This window comes from Monopterus albus, unplaced genomic scaffold (assembly GCF_001952655.1).
Source record: "Monopterus albus unplaced genomic scaffold, M_albus_1.0 scaffold4.1, whole genome shotgun sequence".
Lineage (NCBI taxonomy): Eukaryota > Metazoa > Chordata > Actinopteri > Synbranchiformes > Synbranchidae > Monopterus > Monopterus albus.
This window is the reverse complement of record NW_018127884.1, coordinates 4,513,209-4,532,095: the sequence shown is the minus strand read 5'-3', so window position 1 is coordinate 4,532,095 and position 18,887 is coordinate 4,513,209. Positions and strand designations below refer to the sequence as shown.

The following is an 18,887-nucleotide window of genomic DNA, read 5'->3' as shown; positions in this document are numbered from 1 at the left end:
ATGTACGGATAAGCTACAGGCGCAAGACAACAGAAAATAATTTCCAATTATATGAAAGACCAACCTGTGACTAGTTTGCTCTTGAGCGAAGCCTCCGAGGCGAGTGCGTAGGACATGGTAATGATCCGCTCCTGCTCCTGTAGAGCTGAGTCAAGTGCCACCAGCCCTACCTCTGCCTTGTCCACAGACGCTGTTGGTGCTAGGTTTTGTACACTGTCCCATGAACACAGAAAAAAAAAACACCAAACTGACAATATACTATTGGTAATAATGTTATACTACAGTGAGTGCGGTAAGGGTATTGTTTTGCCACACGGCCACTGTGCTGTCTGAGGAGTCAGACAGCACAGTGGAAGCTTATTATTCAGTATTATTTCATTTTACTTTATCTACCTGGACTTGGACAAGATGCTCTTGATGCGCTCCACCTTACGATGACGCTCCTCCACCTCCTGAGGACTGAGAGACTCCTCAGGCTCTGAATCCACATAGCGCTCTGGGATAAACACTTTCTGAGGCTTGGACAGCTATAAAATGGACATAGTGTGCGTTAAGATTGATGCTGCTTTATCATCATCTTTGCTATGAAGTCAAACACACAAAAACAATTGTATCCATTTAGACAGGTGGTGATTTCTGAGCTCTGAAATTATGTCAGAAATGATCTTTAGGCCCATAGGGCTAAAGACAAGGATGTACTTATAAGGATGAGCTGAAGGACATACAGACAACATAAAAAGGATTTACAGGATTTAAAAAGCTACAGGCTTTAAGGCACATCAAGGTTGGACATTTCAGAACAAAAACTTATAACCTAACAACATGACTGAGAGCTAGAATGTTTTATTTAACTGAATATTATTTAGAAGTTGGTTTATTAAATAAAGGAATGCCTGTCTGTTTTCCTCTGCTTCACTTCCTCACACAAAAGGCACTATAGCTTACCCTTCAGAAGGTTCATTTGTTTTAACACCACCTACCAAAAGAATGCTCATGAGACAATACCTGGATCTGTGGAGGGACAGAGTAAGCAATCCTATAAATTCAGAAAATGGACAGGAAGTCTGTGTACTGTAGACATCCCAGTGGACGTGGACAGACTTTACCCACTATAGCTCTTTGAGTGGAGCTTGCTACAGTCTGCAGTACAGACAGAGTGCTGCAGCACTCACATGACTACTCACTGTGATGTATAACCAATGCATCAAGTGCAATAAGGCTCTACTACTCATGCATAAACTGTGCTCTAAGGAACACTTGCTGCTACCATTCACAAACATTTCAAAAGCACGTTCCACTCGTGCTACTTCAGAACAACACTGTGGTGGAAATAACCGGCTTTGTGCCACAACCCCTGCCTCTCACTTTCATGTGAGCTGATTAGTTAAAACAATTATGTAGGTTTTATTTTTCATTCTTTACAGCTTGTTTGGGGCCATGGGTATCAGCTTAAAGTTTCTGATGAAATTCAAGGTCATTTCTAGAATTTCTGCATTTATAAAGTTTAAATAGGTTTCACATACACAAATCAGTTAGGCTGTGCTTTCTACTCAGTCGTCACTATCTAAGTTCAATAAGTTGAATAAAATGAACAATTTATAGCAGGTGTACAATGTCTTTTTGTATTGTTTGGACTGTGGTTACATGCACTCCAGCCCTTTGCTTATCTGTGGTTGAATAGATAATATTACCTTTAAATGGAATCAAATGTATTTCTTTGGTTTGACAAAGATAACTTACCTCTTTATTAAGGTCCAGGTCATAGTCTAGTGGTTCCAGGTCACCTTCATGGGTGAGAGGAGCTGTGGCAGAGGAGTGGAAGTTCAGCCATTCGTCAGAGTGCGAGCGAGGTCTCTCTTTGTGTTCTGGAGGTCTTTCCTCCCCCTGGACGCTCCTAACTCCCTGTGCCTCCTCTCCCTGAACAGCCCTCTCAAGCAACTGCAGGTCAAACTCCTGCTCTCTCTTCCACTGGACAATGCACACAGGAAAAAAAAAAAAAAGACTGTGAAGCAAATTACAGATCATGCCATCAGGTTGTCTCGATTATCAAGTAAATGTGAAACTGACTTGTTTCACTTGCTTTCACACTTAATTTCATGTAACAAGTACAGTGCAACACTCTAGTCATCACTGGAATGCTAACATGATTTTAAAAGCTGCAAAGACAGTGTATGTGTGTGTGTGCAGGTGTAAAAAAGAAAAAAGAGGGAGCATGCATAGATGAGCATACATGCTGATATGAAAACAGTAAGGAAGACAGTGCAGTGCCACTGAAACAAACAGGATCAGCTCACACTGATGACAGTTTCAAACTCAACCATATCACAGCAAATATAATAAAGAAAAACATGGTGATATTTGTTCATTAGAAAATCATGTTTATTTATTTGCACACATTCACATAAGAAAAGTGAATAATTCTTATAACTAACAATTAATAATCAGATAAAAAAATTGAGCAAACACTAAAATAATTTGATCTATATTTTGACAAGAAATGAACGACACACACACACACACACGTTAGTATTATCTGTATAGAAGGTGTCCCCTCAAATACTGAGAAGTGGTAACTGAGACAACACTAGGCCCCAGTCCATAAACACTCAAACAGCTTTATCTTCATTTAAGTGGAAAAAAATCCAGCAGGAAAAATGCTATGATGAGGTTGAGATGAATGAGCTTAAATAGGGATTGCTAGTGTATGTCAGTGTTCTTGTCAGTAGAAAATAAGTAGGCACTTTCTCTTTCTCTCTCTAAGACACACACACACATACAAATATGTGGACATTAATATGTAAATGAAGAGAGACAGAACTCTGGTGAACACATGCCTGGATTCTGAAAGCACAGCCACTGTTAAAGGGTAAAAAACAGTTATTGTCAGAGTGAAATCAGCAAATCAACCATAGCCAAGAAATGTAAAGTGAGAGGAGAAAGAGATGGATAAATCAGGATTAGTGAATGTTATGTGTTTGACATGCAAGATATATTAATTGCAGAGCTGTTGATGAAGCCCATGCCCCTATCTGAATGTAAATGTAATTATTCCACTTCATAATAAACACCTTTTAGCAGTTATATAGGTATTACACACAAGATTTTTGCTACTGTTATCCTATCCAGAACCTTGTTATCCATTTTTCTGTTTGGGCTGTTTGTTTAATTTTAGAAGACAATATACTGTAACATATTACAGTAGGGAAAACAGGTGTAAATCATACTGATAAACTAGTAGATTTCATTTAGCTGCTTTGTGGTATTGCACACAGTCGTGGCTTAATGGGACAGCAGAATAAAGCAGAGGTCTTATTAATGTTATTAGCAACATCTGTTATAATAGTGCTTTTCCTACTGTTTGCTGTGAAAAAGGCATATTAAAGTCTGAAAACATCATCCATGAAAACAGTTTAGCTAGAGCCACAAATGGAATTACCATATTGCACTAGTTTAATGTATTACCCTCGACTTTATAATGTCAGGAACACTGAAAAGACTGACTACTCTGAGTAAAGGCATGCATTTTGTCATCATGCATGAGAGTGTGACATGTGATACTGTTCTAGTAACATACTGATCCCATGTCTACTGAAAGTGGGCGGGAGGATGAGGTGCGTGACGATGAAGAGGCGTGGCGGTCTCCGTGACTCAAGGTGCGTTTGCGCTGGCGGACGAGGGCCTTCTGCTGCCTCTTCATCCTCTCCAGCTGCTCATCAGCACTCATCTTCCCCCTCTGCTGCTGCTGCGCTGGTTCCTCGGAGTACAGACGCTCCAAGGCACTTTTTGGCCTCTCCTGAGAAGAGTGGGAGGAAAGAGAGTTGATAACAAGAGCAAAAAGTGCAGCAGAAGGCAAAGAAGAGGAAGAAAATAACAACAAGCCTAATGAGAAGGTGAAAGAATACAATAGTGTGCTAATAAGCAATGAAACTGGAACACGGTATGCAATTCAATTTTCACAACGGAGACATTTCTAGGGATAAAATTACAAACTGCAAAGGCTCAAGTCTCACAAATGCATTTCATTTATTTTTTCTTCTTCAGTATAATGTTCATTTATAAGGAATATAGTAGATGTTATTACATTATTATTATTTAATGTCTATAAATTGTAGCTTGCTATAGTAGTCACATTAAGATAATGAAGGTTCTCATGTTCTCAAAGAAAGTAAGTTTGCCTCTAGTGTTAACGTACTCAGAGTCTTGGGAAGACTAAAGTAAAGGGTTACAAAGTATAATGAAAATCCACAGTCTGCCACCCTAAAAGTACTAGGTACCTACACTTGTATGTTGGTATCTTGTGCTTTCAAGTACAAACTGTTATTTTAAATTGTATTTAATGTTTCAATATAATTTGCATTCTAATGCTTTTATTCTATATATGCATTTTAAGTTTTAGTAAAACATTAAAAGACACTGACTCTGTGGGGTTAACATATTTTTAATATGTGATTTCTATCTTTTCGAGTTTCTAGTGTAAAAATAAAAATAAAAGTTATACTGGGATTTGATGAAGGACTTGGGAGCTCCAAATATCAAATAATTAAATGAATGTAATTGGGATCATTTCGAACTGGAGTTACATGCTACTGTATCTGAGCTGTCTATTGATTTGGGTGCTCACTTTTTATTCACTCTTGACTATTTGATTCTTTGCATTTAATTCCGAGCCTCACCTTCACACCAGCAGCTGAAGCTGCTCTTCGGAGGGTCACATATGAGGAAATGCTTGAAGACTGATTTAGTCTAAGCGAGGAGCCAGCCACTCCTGAGGGAAAGCCAGCAAACATTAAAAAACTGTTCTCTTGGCTATATAGCCAAAAAGAAGCATCTATTGTTGGTGGGTGAAATTTAGCTGAAGTGTTAGTGTAACACTTTTAACATAATAAATATGCTTCAGTTAAGTAGAGCTGTTCCATCATCCACAAACCTCTGCTAGGTAACGTCTGGTAACCTCCATCATGGCCAGATGCTACATCACTGATGTAGCTGGAGCTGTCTCCAGCTCCCATAAGCTCTGGATCACTCAGGAAAGGCCGAAGTTCCACCTGAGATATATAGTGGTTAGAAACAAACAAGCAAACAGGAACACAAAAATACACCCATACTGTATGTACCTTACTGTCTCCGTTAGTGTACTGGCCGATCTCTCTGTCCCTTTTACGTTCATCTGACTGTCGTTTCAGACCACGAACAGAGGTGTGTCTGATGACTGTTGTCTCCCGGGGCAACGGAGGAACAGCAGGGGGATGCTCATCAGGACTGTAGAGCTGAGGTAGAGGAGGTCTGGGAGGCACATCGTCCTCACCCTGCACACAGAACAGCTGTTAACTACTGAGAAATGACAACCAAGCGTCCACCTCACATTGCTCTCATCATGACATCAGTCCTTTCTATCTATATCTGATTCTACATACAAATTTGTGCACTATGGACCTGTTTTCCAAGAGTGGGTCCCTGCTTTGTTTATTTCATGGATACATGTGGGAGTGATGTGATAAACAGTCTAAACAGGTGTAAGTCTATTCCACTGATCAACAGGTGGCAGTAACATGCCGAGACAGAAGTACAGAAGAAGAAGACTACTAGCTAGTAAACGTAGATGGAAATACTTAGAAAATCAGCTTTGTAAATGTTTCATGACAAAGGAAATGCACTTGACACATTTGTCAGACCTCAAGGAGACACAAACTTAACTGCGAAATTAGCCTCTTAGATGCCATGTAATTGCAATGTCCCTTATTTGATTCCAGCTGGGGACCTTTGTTACATTTCATAACACTCTCTCTGCACTTGTTTCCTGTCTGTCACAATAACATCTGCTATTCAGTGAAGAAAAAAATACCAACAAATGTAATGGTACAATAACAAAACCAAAGCTGCATCTAGCTAAGATGAAATGATTAGTCCATTAATCAATCAACAGAATTTTTGACAATTTAATTGACTCATTTATTTGCCAGAAATGTCAAACATTCACTGCTTTCAGCTTCACAAATTTGAGGATTTGAGGTTTTCTTCTCTCTATCCTTTTTATACCAGAGTAAATTTATTATCTTTTGAGTTTTGGACAGTTTACCGTACAAAGCAAGCAACTGTGATGGGCATTTCTTAGTATAATCTAACATTTTATTAACAATACAATTAATTTGTTAATGGTATAAGTACATTTTTTTGCAATGTTTTGACAAACATGGTCTTCATCAGGAGTGATTCATGTAATCAAAACCAAGCTACAGTAAATAGTGTAAATCAGTTTTCTTAGTTGATTATTTTGTTGTGCACCTGTACCCAACTTTGGGCTGAATGTGAACACTATCCACATTTTTTCTTTGTACACAACTGGAGATGGCAAATGAAAAATGGGACTAGTACAACCAGCAACGCTACACAAACTGCACAGTACAAATACTTCATGCAGCTTAATTTTTCATACAAAAAATCTTTATTTTGTAAGAACCAGATGAAGTTTACTTTTGTGGCTGGGCTCACTCACCCATCTAAGCCCACTGCTGATGGTCATAGAGTGGTGTAAGGTTGGCTGGTTGGGGCTGGAGGAAAGGGTGGGGGTGTGGCTGTTAGAGCTGAGGTGGGGGCTGTGCTGCTGCTGCTGGGACAAACTCATCTCCATAACAGACGGGCTCCCAGACACAGAAGGCACTGATGATGCCGACAGTGAAGGCACAAATTTCCTCTCTGGGGAATTCAATGTATATATAAACATGTAACATGAACACACATGCTGTAAAGACAGTGTTTTCTTTTCCCATGGGAAATGTTCCAAGCATTAGTGCCAAGTATATGAGTAAGAGCTTTAAAAATAAGATACAGTAGCATTACACAGACAGCAGATTTCATTTGCTTTGTACACACGACACCTCCAGGTAACACTTGGCTCACCTGGGTTGGTAACAGAGGAGATAGTGACTTTGTAGTTGGCTTTACTGCTGCTGAGGCCTGCGATAACATCCTCAATCCTCCACAGCTCCTTTCTTATCTGGACTTTCTCTTGCTGCTCACAGAAATGGGAAACAAATACTGTAAAATTAACCAAAAGTGATGTATGATGCTCTGAGCAGATATCCACCGCAAAGAATTCTTTGATTTGCCTGTACATATAAAATCAGTAGATTATAAATCATCCCCATACACACCCATCCATGAGAGTGAGTGACTGCTTGTGTACGTTAACAGAGAGCACTGAGCCACAGACCTGAGAAAGATCACTACGGTTCATCTGTCCCTGGAGGGCTGACCTCAGCCAGTCCACGTCTCTCTCCAGTCGGCTGTACTCATTCCATGCATTCTCCATCTCCTGCAGAACAAAACAGAGTACACCTCATGGTACAATAAGACAAGAAACAGATACAGTAGTGCACTCATCTTGTGATCCAGAGCTAATGGTTTTAAGGTTCCACCCCATCATACAGAGATTTACAGACACACTTTACACCCAAGCCCATATGTGGTAAGATGTAGTTAAGAGCACTAGAGAGCAGGTGTTTGGAGTTATTTTTGAATCACTTGGATTTCATTCCTTGTTTCCACTGGACAATGAACAGAGTCCACAGAGGGCATCATAAATGTCTGAATACAAGCAATGTGGCTGGAAATGTCTTTCAGGCCGAGGGCCAAAAATACTCTTGCTCAATGTTACACGGTCTTGTGGTTTCTTTGTAAATGTTCTTTTGAAACTCGTCTTTTTCACTTTAACGCTGAATATTTTGAATATCAATGAACTTTTTGACCAAAGCCTTTTTCTAAATGTACTCATGAGTTTCTTTGTAGCCTCAGGTTCATCCCCAAGTACTCATTGTGATAGTCACAGTCAACCTGAAACATTGTGCCAGTTGCAGAAACCATCAAAAGGGAACAACTAAAAATAGAAATGAGCATCTTGTTTTCAACCAACAAAAACATAATCAAAGTGTTAGCATGGACTTAGTAGAGGAGACGGTCTGCGTAGTTTAAATCAGTGTACAGTGGCTTACCTTCCAAAACAAAACAAACTCTGCAGGGGGAGCACCACTTCATATTTTAGCTTAAACACAGAAGTCAAAGAAACTGGATTTTTCATTACAAGCATAATGAATCTGTCATTATGTCTTACTGTGGAGACTTGGGATATTTCAGCCCTGATGTGCACCACATCCTCCTGTAGTAATTTCTGCTGATAGGCAATCTTTTCAGCATGGGCCAGCTGATCTCTGTACTGCTCCATCTGCTGGTGGGAAACATCCAGCACAGACTCCAGCTTGTCCTAGTTAGGGACATGAAACGCAAGTCATAACGCAAGAAGCATTTATGGACCACACCAATACAAGCTGACACACACACACCTACATACTGTTCATATCCAAGGTCATTTTATAGATGTTTAAAATAAAAACCTTGTCCTCCTTTAAAGTGCGTATCCTGGCTTCTAGTTCCTGGAGAATCCTGTCTTGTTCACATAGTCGACTTAATTTCACCTAAAGGAGAAACATATTCAATAACAATGTGGAAAATCAGTTTCCTTCAAATAATACCACAGAGAGTAGGTAAAATGCAACAGAAACAACTACTGTATATTTTAACAACACAGCCAGATAAGATGAACAGATTGTCTACTGTAGTCTTTGCTGTCTGTAAATATGTCAATAAGGCTCATCTGTGTGAAAAGCCCAGAGGAATTCCTCTCATCAGCACAGTGAGAAATATCAAAAGGCTCCATACTGTCTCGTCTGGGGGCAAGATCTGGTAATACCCATTATAAGTAATCATAATCAAAAATCCATATTTTCAAATTCACTTTTGGAGAAAACCATGTTTAATGAGAGTGACAGATTTGTTTTTCCAGAAATGGGTTATGTGCTTATGAAAACAACATAAAGCTGCCTGGTTCACAGTCTTTCTCACACAGTGTATTTTTTTTCTTAGCTCTAGTTATCATTCTGTTCGATTAATAATTAAGCTGTTTTTATTTTGCTGCTGTATATTGTTGTTTTTAATTGCATAAAATATTCATTGTTCAGACAAATTTACTGGCAATTTCTTATAAATTGTTAAAGTGGAACAATGCTAATGATGAAAAGCCAGGACATCCATCTTATTTACCTCTATTCAGCAGAAAACAAAGAATGAGAAAAGCAGGATCAGGCAAATCAAACTGAAAAATTTAACAGCTCAATATCTAAAACTCCCATTACATGTATTTTTCCCTTTAAATTGCACGGAGGAAAATAAAAGCTGCGGTCGATACTCTAAGGCCCTCACTGTGCAGTGTGGATGCATGTCCCCACAGTGATGCAGTGCACGCATACAGCATGTTCCCTTCCCTGCACAGCCTCTGTTTACCACAGCTTAAGAGCACACACACACACACACACACACACACACACACACACACACACACACACACACACACACAAATGACACTAAAACACACAGTAAAGTCAGATGGTTCTCTGTAGTGAGTTAGAAGAAAGAGCTGGATAAACAGGGTTCTTATCAGACTGCTTCTTTAAATCATGAGAACATAATGATTGACTTACATCAGCATCACTTTCTGCTATTTTCACAGGCCTGGATGGTCTTTCTTTCTTTAAACTCTCATGTCCGGTGACCTGAAATTCCCAGCAGCCACAAATAAAATCAAATGTTTAACATCAGTAATCAACATATTTTCCAAACATTTAATTGAACAGATGACAAAAACCTCGTGAATTTTCAGCATACAGTGAAACTGACAGACAAGTCAAGCTGGGTGTATCTAGAGAAAATATTGAAGAAACTCACACAACCAAGAAAAAAGCATGAGCAAAAACAATTATGCAGAAATCATAATGTGTTCAGGGAAACCTTGAAAAACCCAAAGGTGCTCTTTCCTGGCTATGTTAAACAACCAGGTTCCTTACATGAACAATAAGGGAGAAACAGATTCTTGAAATGCTTATTTAATTATTACAGTAAGAAACATATTGGTTTAGACTACAAAGACTTAAGGTTGATGTAAACTTGAATTCAATTACGTCTTCTTTTAAAACGCTGCTGTCGAGTATGTCACCTGTGTAAATGTTAACCCTAAGTCATCAAGGCCTCTAGTGTCATGACAGTGTGGTGGTATGTATGGTATATGTCGACCGAACCAGCAGTGACAGTGTGGGTAAAGCCAGTGGTAACAACTAAACAGGTGGGAATAGTTCAACGCAACAGGCTGAACACAGCTTTGTTTAAGGTCTGTGACATTCTACTGTAGTTCATCAGTGACAGGAAAACACACAAATCACAACTGCCTACCGCTTTGACAGAAATCTGCGGAGAAACACTTGCTCGATCATCTTAACAAAACTAGAGCCATGATAGCACCTCTGTGACGTTGTACTTATGCACCACCATGCTAATATGCTCATGTTAAGCTGCAGTTATGTTTACAGTGTTCAGTATTGCATGTTTTGTTTTGTGCATGAGCATCAAACACAAAGTACAGCTGGGGCTTTTTGGAATGTAATTTACCTTTGGAGGTCATAAACCAAAGTACTGGACACTGGTGATGGGTGATGAATCTAGATGTAGAGACCGCAGCTCACCAAAGTCATTCAAATTCATTCTGAGGTTGGTATAAACACTGAGATATTTCAGTCTGGACCAAATCGATGGGCCAACTGACAGACCAGCATTGCCATCGCTAGCGATATGCAGTTAACATGGCTAAAAGTAAGGAAATCTGTGTTCTATGCAGCTAAATTAGGATTTTGTTTCTTCTCACTTAAGTTAGGTTCCATTTCCCTGGCCTATTCTTGAAATTTGTTGTTTATTATGCTTATTTATTACTGTGTACCAAAAACATCAAAAGACATACTATCCAGCAGGGCTGCATGAAAAATATAAGCAAAAGGCAAGTGTGAACCACTATCAACTGAATCATTAAAACATTTTTTATCATTTCCAGCCCTGTTTATTGCTATTACATCCCAACACTGACTCAGAACATATCTGGTCAGGAGGGTTTAGTGTCTTCATAGTGAGCTTAACATACTTTCTTCATTATTTTAGGTAATTTATAACATCACTTTTATCAAATACTCCTATGGAAACTTATAGCTCTATGTAATCAGCTCTGTTGTAGCTAGAAGTGATATCATGATATTTTTCTCTTTTGCTATCAGTATAATAATAGACCAACTGTCAGTCTGTGGGCCTCAGTAATGGGGCAGATATTTGTCTGCCAGTTGTCTGTCATTGTAAGCAACATATGAAGCTGAAAGGTGTAGGTAGAATAGAATAACACCCACAACAGGATCACCACATCCAGCACAGTGGTATGAACCAGCACAGATGGGAGACACAGATTTCCACCTATTTTGTATGTCAGGGTCAATTACTAGTCAATCGTGGAGTCTTATAATGTCTTCTGTGGTTATGGAGGGAACTTTGTCAAGCCAGAGATAATTACTCAAGTGATCACCAGGGTATCTTGGGTTTGGAGATGACAAGTTTTTCAAAAGAAAGCCCGTGTTACATTACAGAGGCACTGAGTATTCATTTGTATGTTTGCCAGCTATGTGCATTACTAAGTTTCTGTAGCACTTTTCTGAGGCCATTAACACACACCATTGGGTGTTACTGTACATTTCTATCTGTTACCATGATGAAACTAGAGGCCCTAAAATGTAAATTGTTGATGTCATATCCTAATCACATTGCTAGTATATTTCTGGCAGAGAACACCTCTGGGTCACCTTTTACAAACAGAACAAAATAAAAGTGGAGATATCAAAGAGACATTCAAGAGAACAGTACATTCAGAAATGCTTAACAGCATGCAAAGAAGCCCTTTGCCATCACAACTTCCTTTCCACCATCTCAAATCTCGCAGTGCTGGAGTATCACACCGTGAATGTGCAATTTGTGTGGAAAATCCTGTGTAATTTCCAGGGATGTATTAAACTGCATTTGAAAAGCAGTGAAATGGTCTGCTTCACTTTCTATGAACACCATGCTTACATTCCAATAGTACCCAGAACTCGGAGTGGAGTTTTCAAACACATTGCATACTGAAACGATCACTGGGTCAAAACTTTGGATCTGTTTTGGAACAGGAAATGGAGAGGTGTTACAGGACGTAATGTACATCACCAGATGACCTCGCTTCATTCCCATTTCTAATTAATGAACTGTGGTGTTAAGCATACAAATCAGCTAGGCTCAAATGCTTTGCGCAGACGTTAACGGAATATATGCCAATAGTTACATGAGACAGACAGAACCTTCTTGCTGTGAGGTGACAGTGCGAGTTATTGTGTGTGGATTTAAGTGTCAGATCAGTGATTCTCGAGCAATGCTAGTTATTGCTGAACTGAATGAGCTAAGCAGGTCCTACTCAAAGTTAAGTGTGTGTGCTGCTGTCACTCACTACAGTAGCCTGCTGAATATAACGAGAAAACAGTATGTCATAAATATGAGTAAAATATCCTGTTTTAATGTTAAAGGATCCCGTTATAACGAGAAAAATGTCTCACTATAAGGGTTTAGCATCATTTTTTCTCTTGGTGGCAACAATATGCTGCCGTATAGGGTTCTTGTGCATACTATACAGTAAAACATAATTGTGCAGGCGCCACTGTTGGGTGACATACAGTAACTGCATTACCCTGCTGTATATGAAAGTACTATATATTGATATAATCCAATGGAAAACAAAACACAGAAACTGTGGCAAACAAAATATCAGCACTTAAATGAGAAACCAAATATTGCTGTCACTGTATGTCAGCCACACTGGCCTATTTGTTGGATTCACCGGATTATTAATGCAACAATGTAATTTTATCCGTAAACTGAACAGAGCAAAGACAGGGAAGAAGATAGAGGGAGGCAGATGCTGGGGGAAGCAGCAGGAGAAAAGGATTGCAGTCCACAGAAGGGAGATGAAGTAGTTGATGAAAAAGGTAAAGTGGCATTTAGTTTGTTGGGGCCCACCTTCAGATCTAGATACTCCAGGTCCTTCTTCAGTTGCATGTAAGTATCATCAGCCTTTAAATGAGCAGTGGAGAGATACATATTTGAAATGAAGATGCAAAGAATAATGGTTGATCAGATGCTTTCCTAACAGAACTTTAATTAACTTGATCTCAATTACAATTTATATTAACCTCTGTATTTATATCTATACAGTGAGTAAAGCTAAACTGTTAAGCAATACAGTAATTTTTTTAACTGGTTTAATGTCTCATGTTTGACCTCATACACAACTGAGCAACACAGGTCTCGTGCACGACATGCGGTCAAAATGAGTGTTTACAGATCTTCATAAACAAGGATGTTAGAAACTGGGTGGAGATGCCATTGCTGAGCACTGTTGCAGCTTCACTGTGCAGGTTTGTGAGCAGGCTCATAGAGGAGACTGATGACGGCTTCAATATGATAACACCAAGAGCAAAATATTTATCAAAGCACACAGGGATGTAGATACAAATATGCTGGATTCATCAGGTATTCTTGTTGGCTGTTTAATTTTCCACATCTATCAAACAAAGGCACGTTTAAAATGCAGGCAGAGTTGACAAGCAACATGCTTCAAATATGGCGTATAACTTTTATAAATAGAATATGATGTGCCTCTGATAGCTTTTTCAAGTCCTGAACTAGGTGGATGAGTGATACTATTAGATACTAACTACAGTAACTAGTCTTAAGTGCAATATAGCCCATGCCAAAATGGTTGAATGAACAAGACAACCAAGCAATACCAACAGACTGCAGTGTTACAAATGACAGGTAAGAAATGTAAGGGATTGGCTAGGGAGCGGGGGAACACAATGCACTGGCAGGGGTTGCAGTGTGCTATGGAGGTTACAGAAGTACGAGGGCCCCTGACCTGCATGCTGGGGCCTAGAAGGCCGTTGTGCTGGTAGTGCTGCAGGTGAGTGAAAGCATCACTGGGGCTATGCACACCAGCCATCTTGGCCTGGTGCCTCCGAAGCTGAATGAGGAGCAGAGTCAGCTCCTCTGGCTGTAGCCAAGCCCGGGTTTGGGGCCAGAGGCCAGTGAAAATGCAAAGGGATGAGAGGAAATACTTGAAAACCATCTGGGCAGTACAGCTATAGTAGCTGAGAGATTCAAGTGATAGAGAGGCCATTATAGTTTTTCTTCTTAATAACATCATAATGTCAGTTTTAGAGCTGTTCTGTGGAAACTGATATGGATGGATGATTTATAGTTTTATCACGGACTGTTTGAAGATAAAGGTGATCAGAGCTGAGAGCACTAAAACAAAAATACGGCATAAAATTTTAACATTTTTTTCTGGTGTTCCCGAAATCATGATACTCTCACCAAGATGAGCCTTCACTAATCAAATTCTGGACTGACTCATTTCTGCACCTAGAATGGCTGTCTTAGACTACTGGAAAGGTATGGTAATACTACATGACAGATATCTTTAATAATGAAACCAATTTCTAGAGCCCAAGTAGTGAAGAGGACCATACCGTTTTGCCATGTAAGCTGGGTGCACTGACAGTGTGTGTGATGTAACCCATGGACGGCATGGACCTTCTTTCTATTCGGGAAGTCTGTGGAAAAACAACTTGTTGTTACAGAGCTTACTGAGTCAAATCAAACAATGTTTAATTCAGTAAGTAATCTAGTGTTGAACGTGAGAGATAAACCACTTTATCACACTGAATCAAAGTTAAACTATTGCCTCAAAGTCCACAAACAAATCTGACTACACAGCAGATTTACTTTTTCATCTATCCTTTCACTCCCACTTTTATTTGAAACAAGGTGCGCCCTGAGTTTCAGACGCTACAGGGCTCAGAACATTGGACGTTTTTGCTTAACACACGGAATTAGCAAAAACCAGGCCCAGTACAGAACCTTAAAAGGACATAAACAACAAGAGATTTAATTAACTACACATAAATTATACTAAACCTGCTTTCTTAAAATAACATTTGTTTGCTACCAGCAAGAGAAGCACTGTAAGCCATTCCCTCTGAGGTTCCCATGCCACTATTTTTTTGCTGTATAATAGGTTTTTTATTTAAATGCAAGATCAGAAGAAAGAGCCCACTGCTGATGTTTGAGATACAGTAGAAATGTTTATAGGGTGCTGAGGAGCCCTGGGCAAAGTGGATTAGCTGCTAATAAAACATATTTCTTAATGATATTCCAGAGAGGTATAAAGATTGCTATTACTTAAGTGCACTCCAGCCAGAGAGCACCATCAGTCTCAAAGGTGCTGGATGCACTAAAACTAAGTTTACTACAGACAAAATTTAGTTCCCATAAACATCATTCCCTTGGATCATCTTGCATAGTCACTGTAGCTCCTTTTGTTAAAAATGTATCTTCTTTTAAAGGGTTTTCCATAACTGTGTGTCACTCTGTTTTATGGTTATAACTTGTGTCCTGACACTCGGGTGAAGGATGGAGGAGGCACAGCATCTGCAACACTTTTTTAAACTTGTGTAGGCCATTGGGTTGGTTATGAGCTCTGTGCGTTCTAGTAAATGTGGTGATGGTTTTGAGGGAGATCTTTTCACATGGAGGGCGGAATGGGAAGACAGCACAGGGTGTGTTTGACAGGACGTCCCCCTCACTCCGTCTCCCGTGACAAAGAAGAGCAGCAAATCCTCACATTGGAGAAACTGATATTATTACTTGAACATTTACTTAAACCATTATCAAAATAGTTGTTCATTAATTTTCTGTCAAGTGAATAATCATTTAATTGTCCACCAGTATCCAAAAGCTCCAGTTTTTCAGGGTAAATCTTGTCCACTATCATTCATTTAGCAAATGACCATAGTGTGACTAAAACTTTGATTGCATTTTTGATCTCCAGAGAGTTTGCATCACAAGAGTTTACTGAGCAAATGGTATGATATGGTTACTTTTTTTGATCATGAATAAAAATGTCAGCCAATGCTCTCACAGTATGTTTTAATAATCTCTGGATGACAGTGCTTTATGGTGTGCATCCTATTTCATGAAAGCATAAGGTACTGTATATTAGCTACATGGACAATACTTGTTACGAGGATAAATTCCTTGTGTTGGTTTTGGTCTTTTCATGGTATTTGGTTGTTAATAAAAATATAAAATAAAATAAGCATTATTGTTTATATTTCTCCTAAAATAGCTTAAGATCAGGTTAATCAGTAGACTGATATTTGCATTTTTTAGCTTTATCAAAGTCATGCTAATTTATTGCTCTATGTGGATAACTTTGTCCTAGACTAGTCTGTATATTTGCTATCCTAGGCTACACATAATGATTAGAACCTAACATCTAAAGCTGACATTAAATATTATTTTTGACAAATTTATATGTTATTCTGCCAAGTATTTGAATATTTAGAACCACATTCTAACTCAGTAAGCATCCTACCTGAGAAAGATGGGAACAAATTTGGCCAGGGGAGCTGGATCTTGTGCTGTCCCCAGGTGCCGCTTCATCCAGGGGCCTAACTGTGCGTCTGTCCAAAGGAGTGTGTGGCCTACGAGGGGACAAGGGTTTGAAGGAGGGCGGAACCGACGGTGGAACTTCACATGGGGACGGCGGGACAGAGATGGAACGTGGCATCTCCACAGTAACTCTAAAAGACGAAGAGTCTGTGAAGTTAGGCCCAGTGTAGATAGGAGCAGTGGGGCTGCCATGACGGAACTGCTGCCGCTGCTGCCACTCGTACAGCTGCCACACCATTCCCTCCTTGGTGGCCATTCGCTCATCAGTGGACATGCGGAAGTGGCTGAGCCGGTCATGGGCATACCTGTAGTCACTGGGCAGGTTGCATGTTGCTGGAGGAGAGCTGCTGCCAGACGGGAGACGGGGAGACTTTGGCAACGAGTGATAGGTAGCATCCGCTGTGTTGGCTTTGGGCTTTAATGGAGGAGTCCGTCGAGGGAGGTATTCAGCAGAGGGAGTACTGAGGAAGAAAAACATATGAAGTTCTTTTACTTTTATAGAAATAATTACATAATATCTGTTCACAATTAGAATTGTGTCACTATATAAAATAAAATTAAATCAAACCATGGAGCAACACCTCACATTAGCTGCTAGAGGGAGCCCTTTGCTCAAGGTTTGCTCATCATCATTCATGCTGCTGTTACAGAGAGATGATGGTGTGAAGTCAAACTGACCTCTTTGGTGGGTCTCCTTTTTGAACTTTGACCCACTGCTCCACCTGAGCCAGTGTATTCTTCCTCTGCACATGTTTCTCATTGTCTGTCCGCAAAACAAAGCCTCTCTGATAAACAAGATTTCCATTTTTTTCTGGCAGCAGAGCCACTTGGATTACAGTTTGCTGTCCGTTCTTGTGGGTGGCCCCATCAGCCAAGTCTGGAGAGAGTCTTTCTACTCTTTCCTCAGTGGCTGACTGGCTGGGCCTCCCTTGGAGCTCTACTCCATACCTTAGCTCATCTCCACGAGCCAGTCTGACACCATTATCTTGAGGCTTCTCTCTGTCTGTCCTGTGAAAGCCTTCTGCCTGAAATGAGTTCTGGTTGATGTGGACATGGTTGGTTTGTGGGACTGCCTGCTTTGAGGCCTTCCCTGGCTTCTCCACATCTCTGTGAAAAGGTGAGATATCAAAGGACTTAACCTTACAGCTACCGTGCATGACAATACTTGTTTATTATCTCATTTAACCGTTTTATTGTACATTACAGTATGGTTAAGTACTATTGCTGAAACAGAGAAGGAAACGTATTAAGAGGAGATTTAAGAGCCATTTGCAGAGAAACATGTACACATGGTCACATTCATTACTGGATTTCACCCAGGAAAGATCAGAGACTGTGAGGAGTTATTCAGCATCTTTCAGTCTGTACTTTTCAAAAGAGAGGGTTGAAGTAGAGTGGAAGTTTTGCTGAAGAATCCATAAAGACTGAATCCCCAGGGGACAGAAATGGCAGTAGCTTTGTCTTCATTAATCTGCTTAGGGTAGCATGCCGCTAAAACAATTTCATTTACTCAGTTCATTACGTTTTATATTTACATTCATTAATTCTTTCCCTCTTAAGGGAATAAAACATGATTTAAACTGTATCAGGTTACAAGATGCATGCATTCAATGGTTGCTCGTTTCTGTGGAAATAACTTCTGTGATGTAAAATATGAAAATAGGAAGAGTAAATAAAGGTGTACTTTGGCTAACTGACATACATTTTCATGCCACTTAGGTCATCTCCTCACACAGAAGTCAGTGAAAAATTAAGTATTAGCATATATCATTGCTTCATAATTTCATATATTTAAGGGATCAAACTAAGACTGTGATGAAGGATGCTGAATGCTTTCCAAAATAAAAATTTTAGGGATACTGACTTACACTGGCCTCTAGGTGACATTATTGCACAGACTAGTCAAACTATGCACTACATCCAGTTAATATAGGATGTCTAATTGCAGTTTGTAATGCATTTATCACAGATACAGTAGTCACATGTTCAGACTGTTTCTGCCAATGACTGTGAATATTTTCAAAAACATTATGCACACCAATCTCATTCGTAAGCTGCAGAAACATATTTTGCACATCTCAGTGTCCCAGAACAGATGGACAGGGTTAGACTTGACTGTACTTTAGAGAAGGCAAGATATTGGTTCTAGATGCCCAACCAATGGGAGAAGTGAATTCTACTCTGTAAAGCAAGACTAACCTCTTTATAGTGTGACTTTGCTGCATCAGTGCAGCCTGGTTCATTGCCCGGATCCAGCCATTCATGTCCTCCTGTGTGTCCGCACTGAAGAAATATGTCCGCATCCCGCAGTGTTCTGCCTGTGAGCCAATCACAGAGTTCTTATTGTAAATGTAGGAGCGTATTCCAGTATGTCTCGCCTATCAAAGAGAGATATTGAAAAGAAGAGAAAGGAAAGATATGAGAACTTCCTGCTG

At 39.7% G+C, this 18,887-nt stretch overlaps 1 protein-coding gene across 6 annotated transcripts in view; it reads right to left on the bottom strand.

The window, feature by feature from the left end:
• The window catches only part of plekha7b (pleckstrin homology domain containing, family A member 7b), a 67,997-nt gene that overhangs the window by 4,271 nt on the left and 44,839 nt on the right, over positions 1-18,887 (bottom strand). For 3 of the 6 annotated variants that reach the window (XM_020608153.1, XM_020608175.1, XM_020608184.1), the window contains 19 exons: positions 18,652-18,830; positions 17,131-17,559; positions 16,376-16,913; positions 14,469-14,552; positions 13,856-13,990; positions 12,958-13,011; positions 9,531-9,602; positions 8,388-8,468; positions 8,108-8,257; positions 7,211-7,312; positions 6,898-7,009; positions 6,494-6,693; positions 5,115-5,306; positions 4,928-5,045; positions 4,674-4,765; positions 3,575-3,793; positions 1,741-1,968; positions 394-527; positions 65-213 (listed from right to left, as the gene is read on the bottom strand). In XM_020608153.1, coding sequence (XP_020463809.1) covers positions 65-213; positions 394-527; positions 1,741-1,968; positions 3,575-3,793; positions 4,674-4,765; positions 4,928-5,045; positions 5,115-5,306; positions 6,494-6,693; positions 6,898-7,009; positions 7,211-7,312; positions 8,108-8,257; positions 8,388-8,468; positions 9,531-9,602; positions 12,958-13,011; positions 13,856-13,990; positions 14,469-14,552; positions 16,376-16,913; positions 17,131-17,559; positions 18,652-18,830 — 3,268 coding nt within the window. The remainder of the gene's footprint in view (positions 1-64; positions 214-393; positions 528-1,740; positions 1,969-3,574; positions 3,794-4,673; positions 4,766-4,927; positions 5,046-5,114; positions 5,307-6,493; positions 6,694-6,897; positions 7,010-7,210; positions 7,313-8,107; positions 8,258-8,387; positions 8,469-9,530; positions 9,603-12,957; positions 13,012-13,855; positions 13,991-14,468; positions 14,553-16,375; positions 16,914-17,130; positions 17,560-18,651; positions 18,831-18,887) is intronic. The other 3 variants (XM_020608161.1, XM_020608167.1, XM_020608194.1) reach the window with 3 other exon arrangements.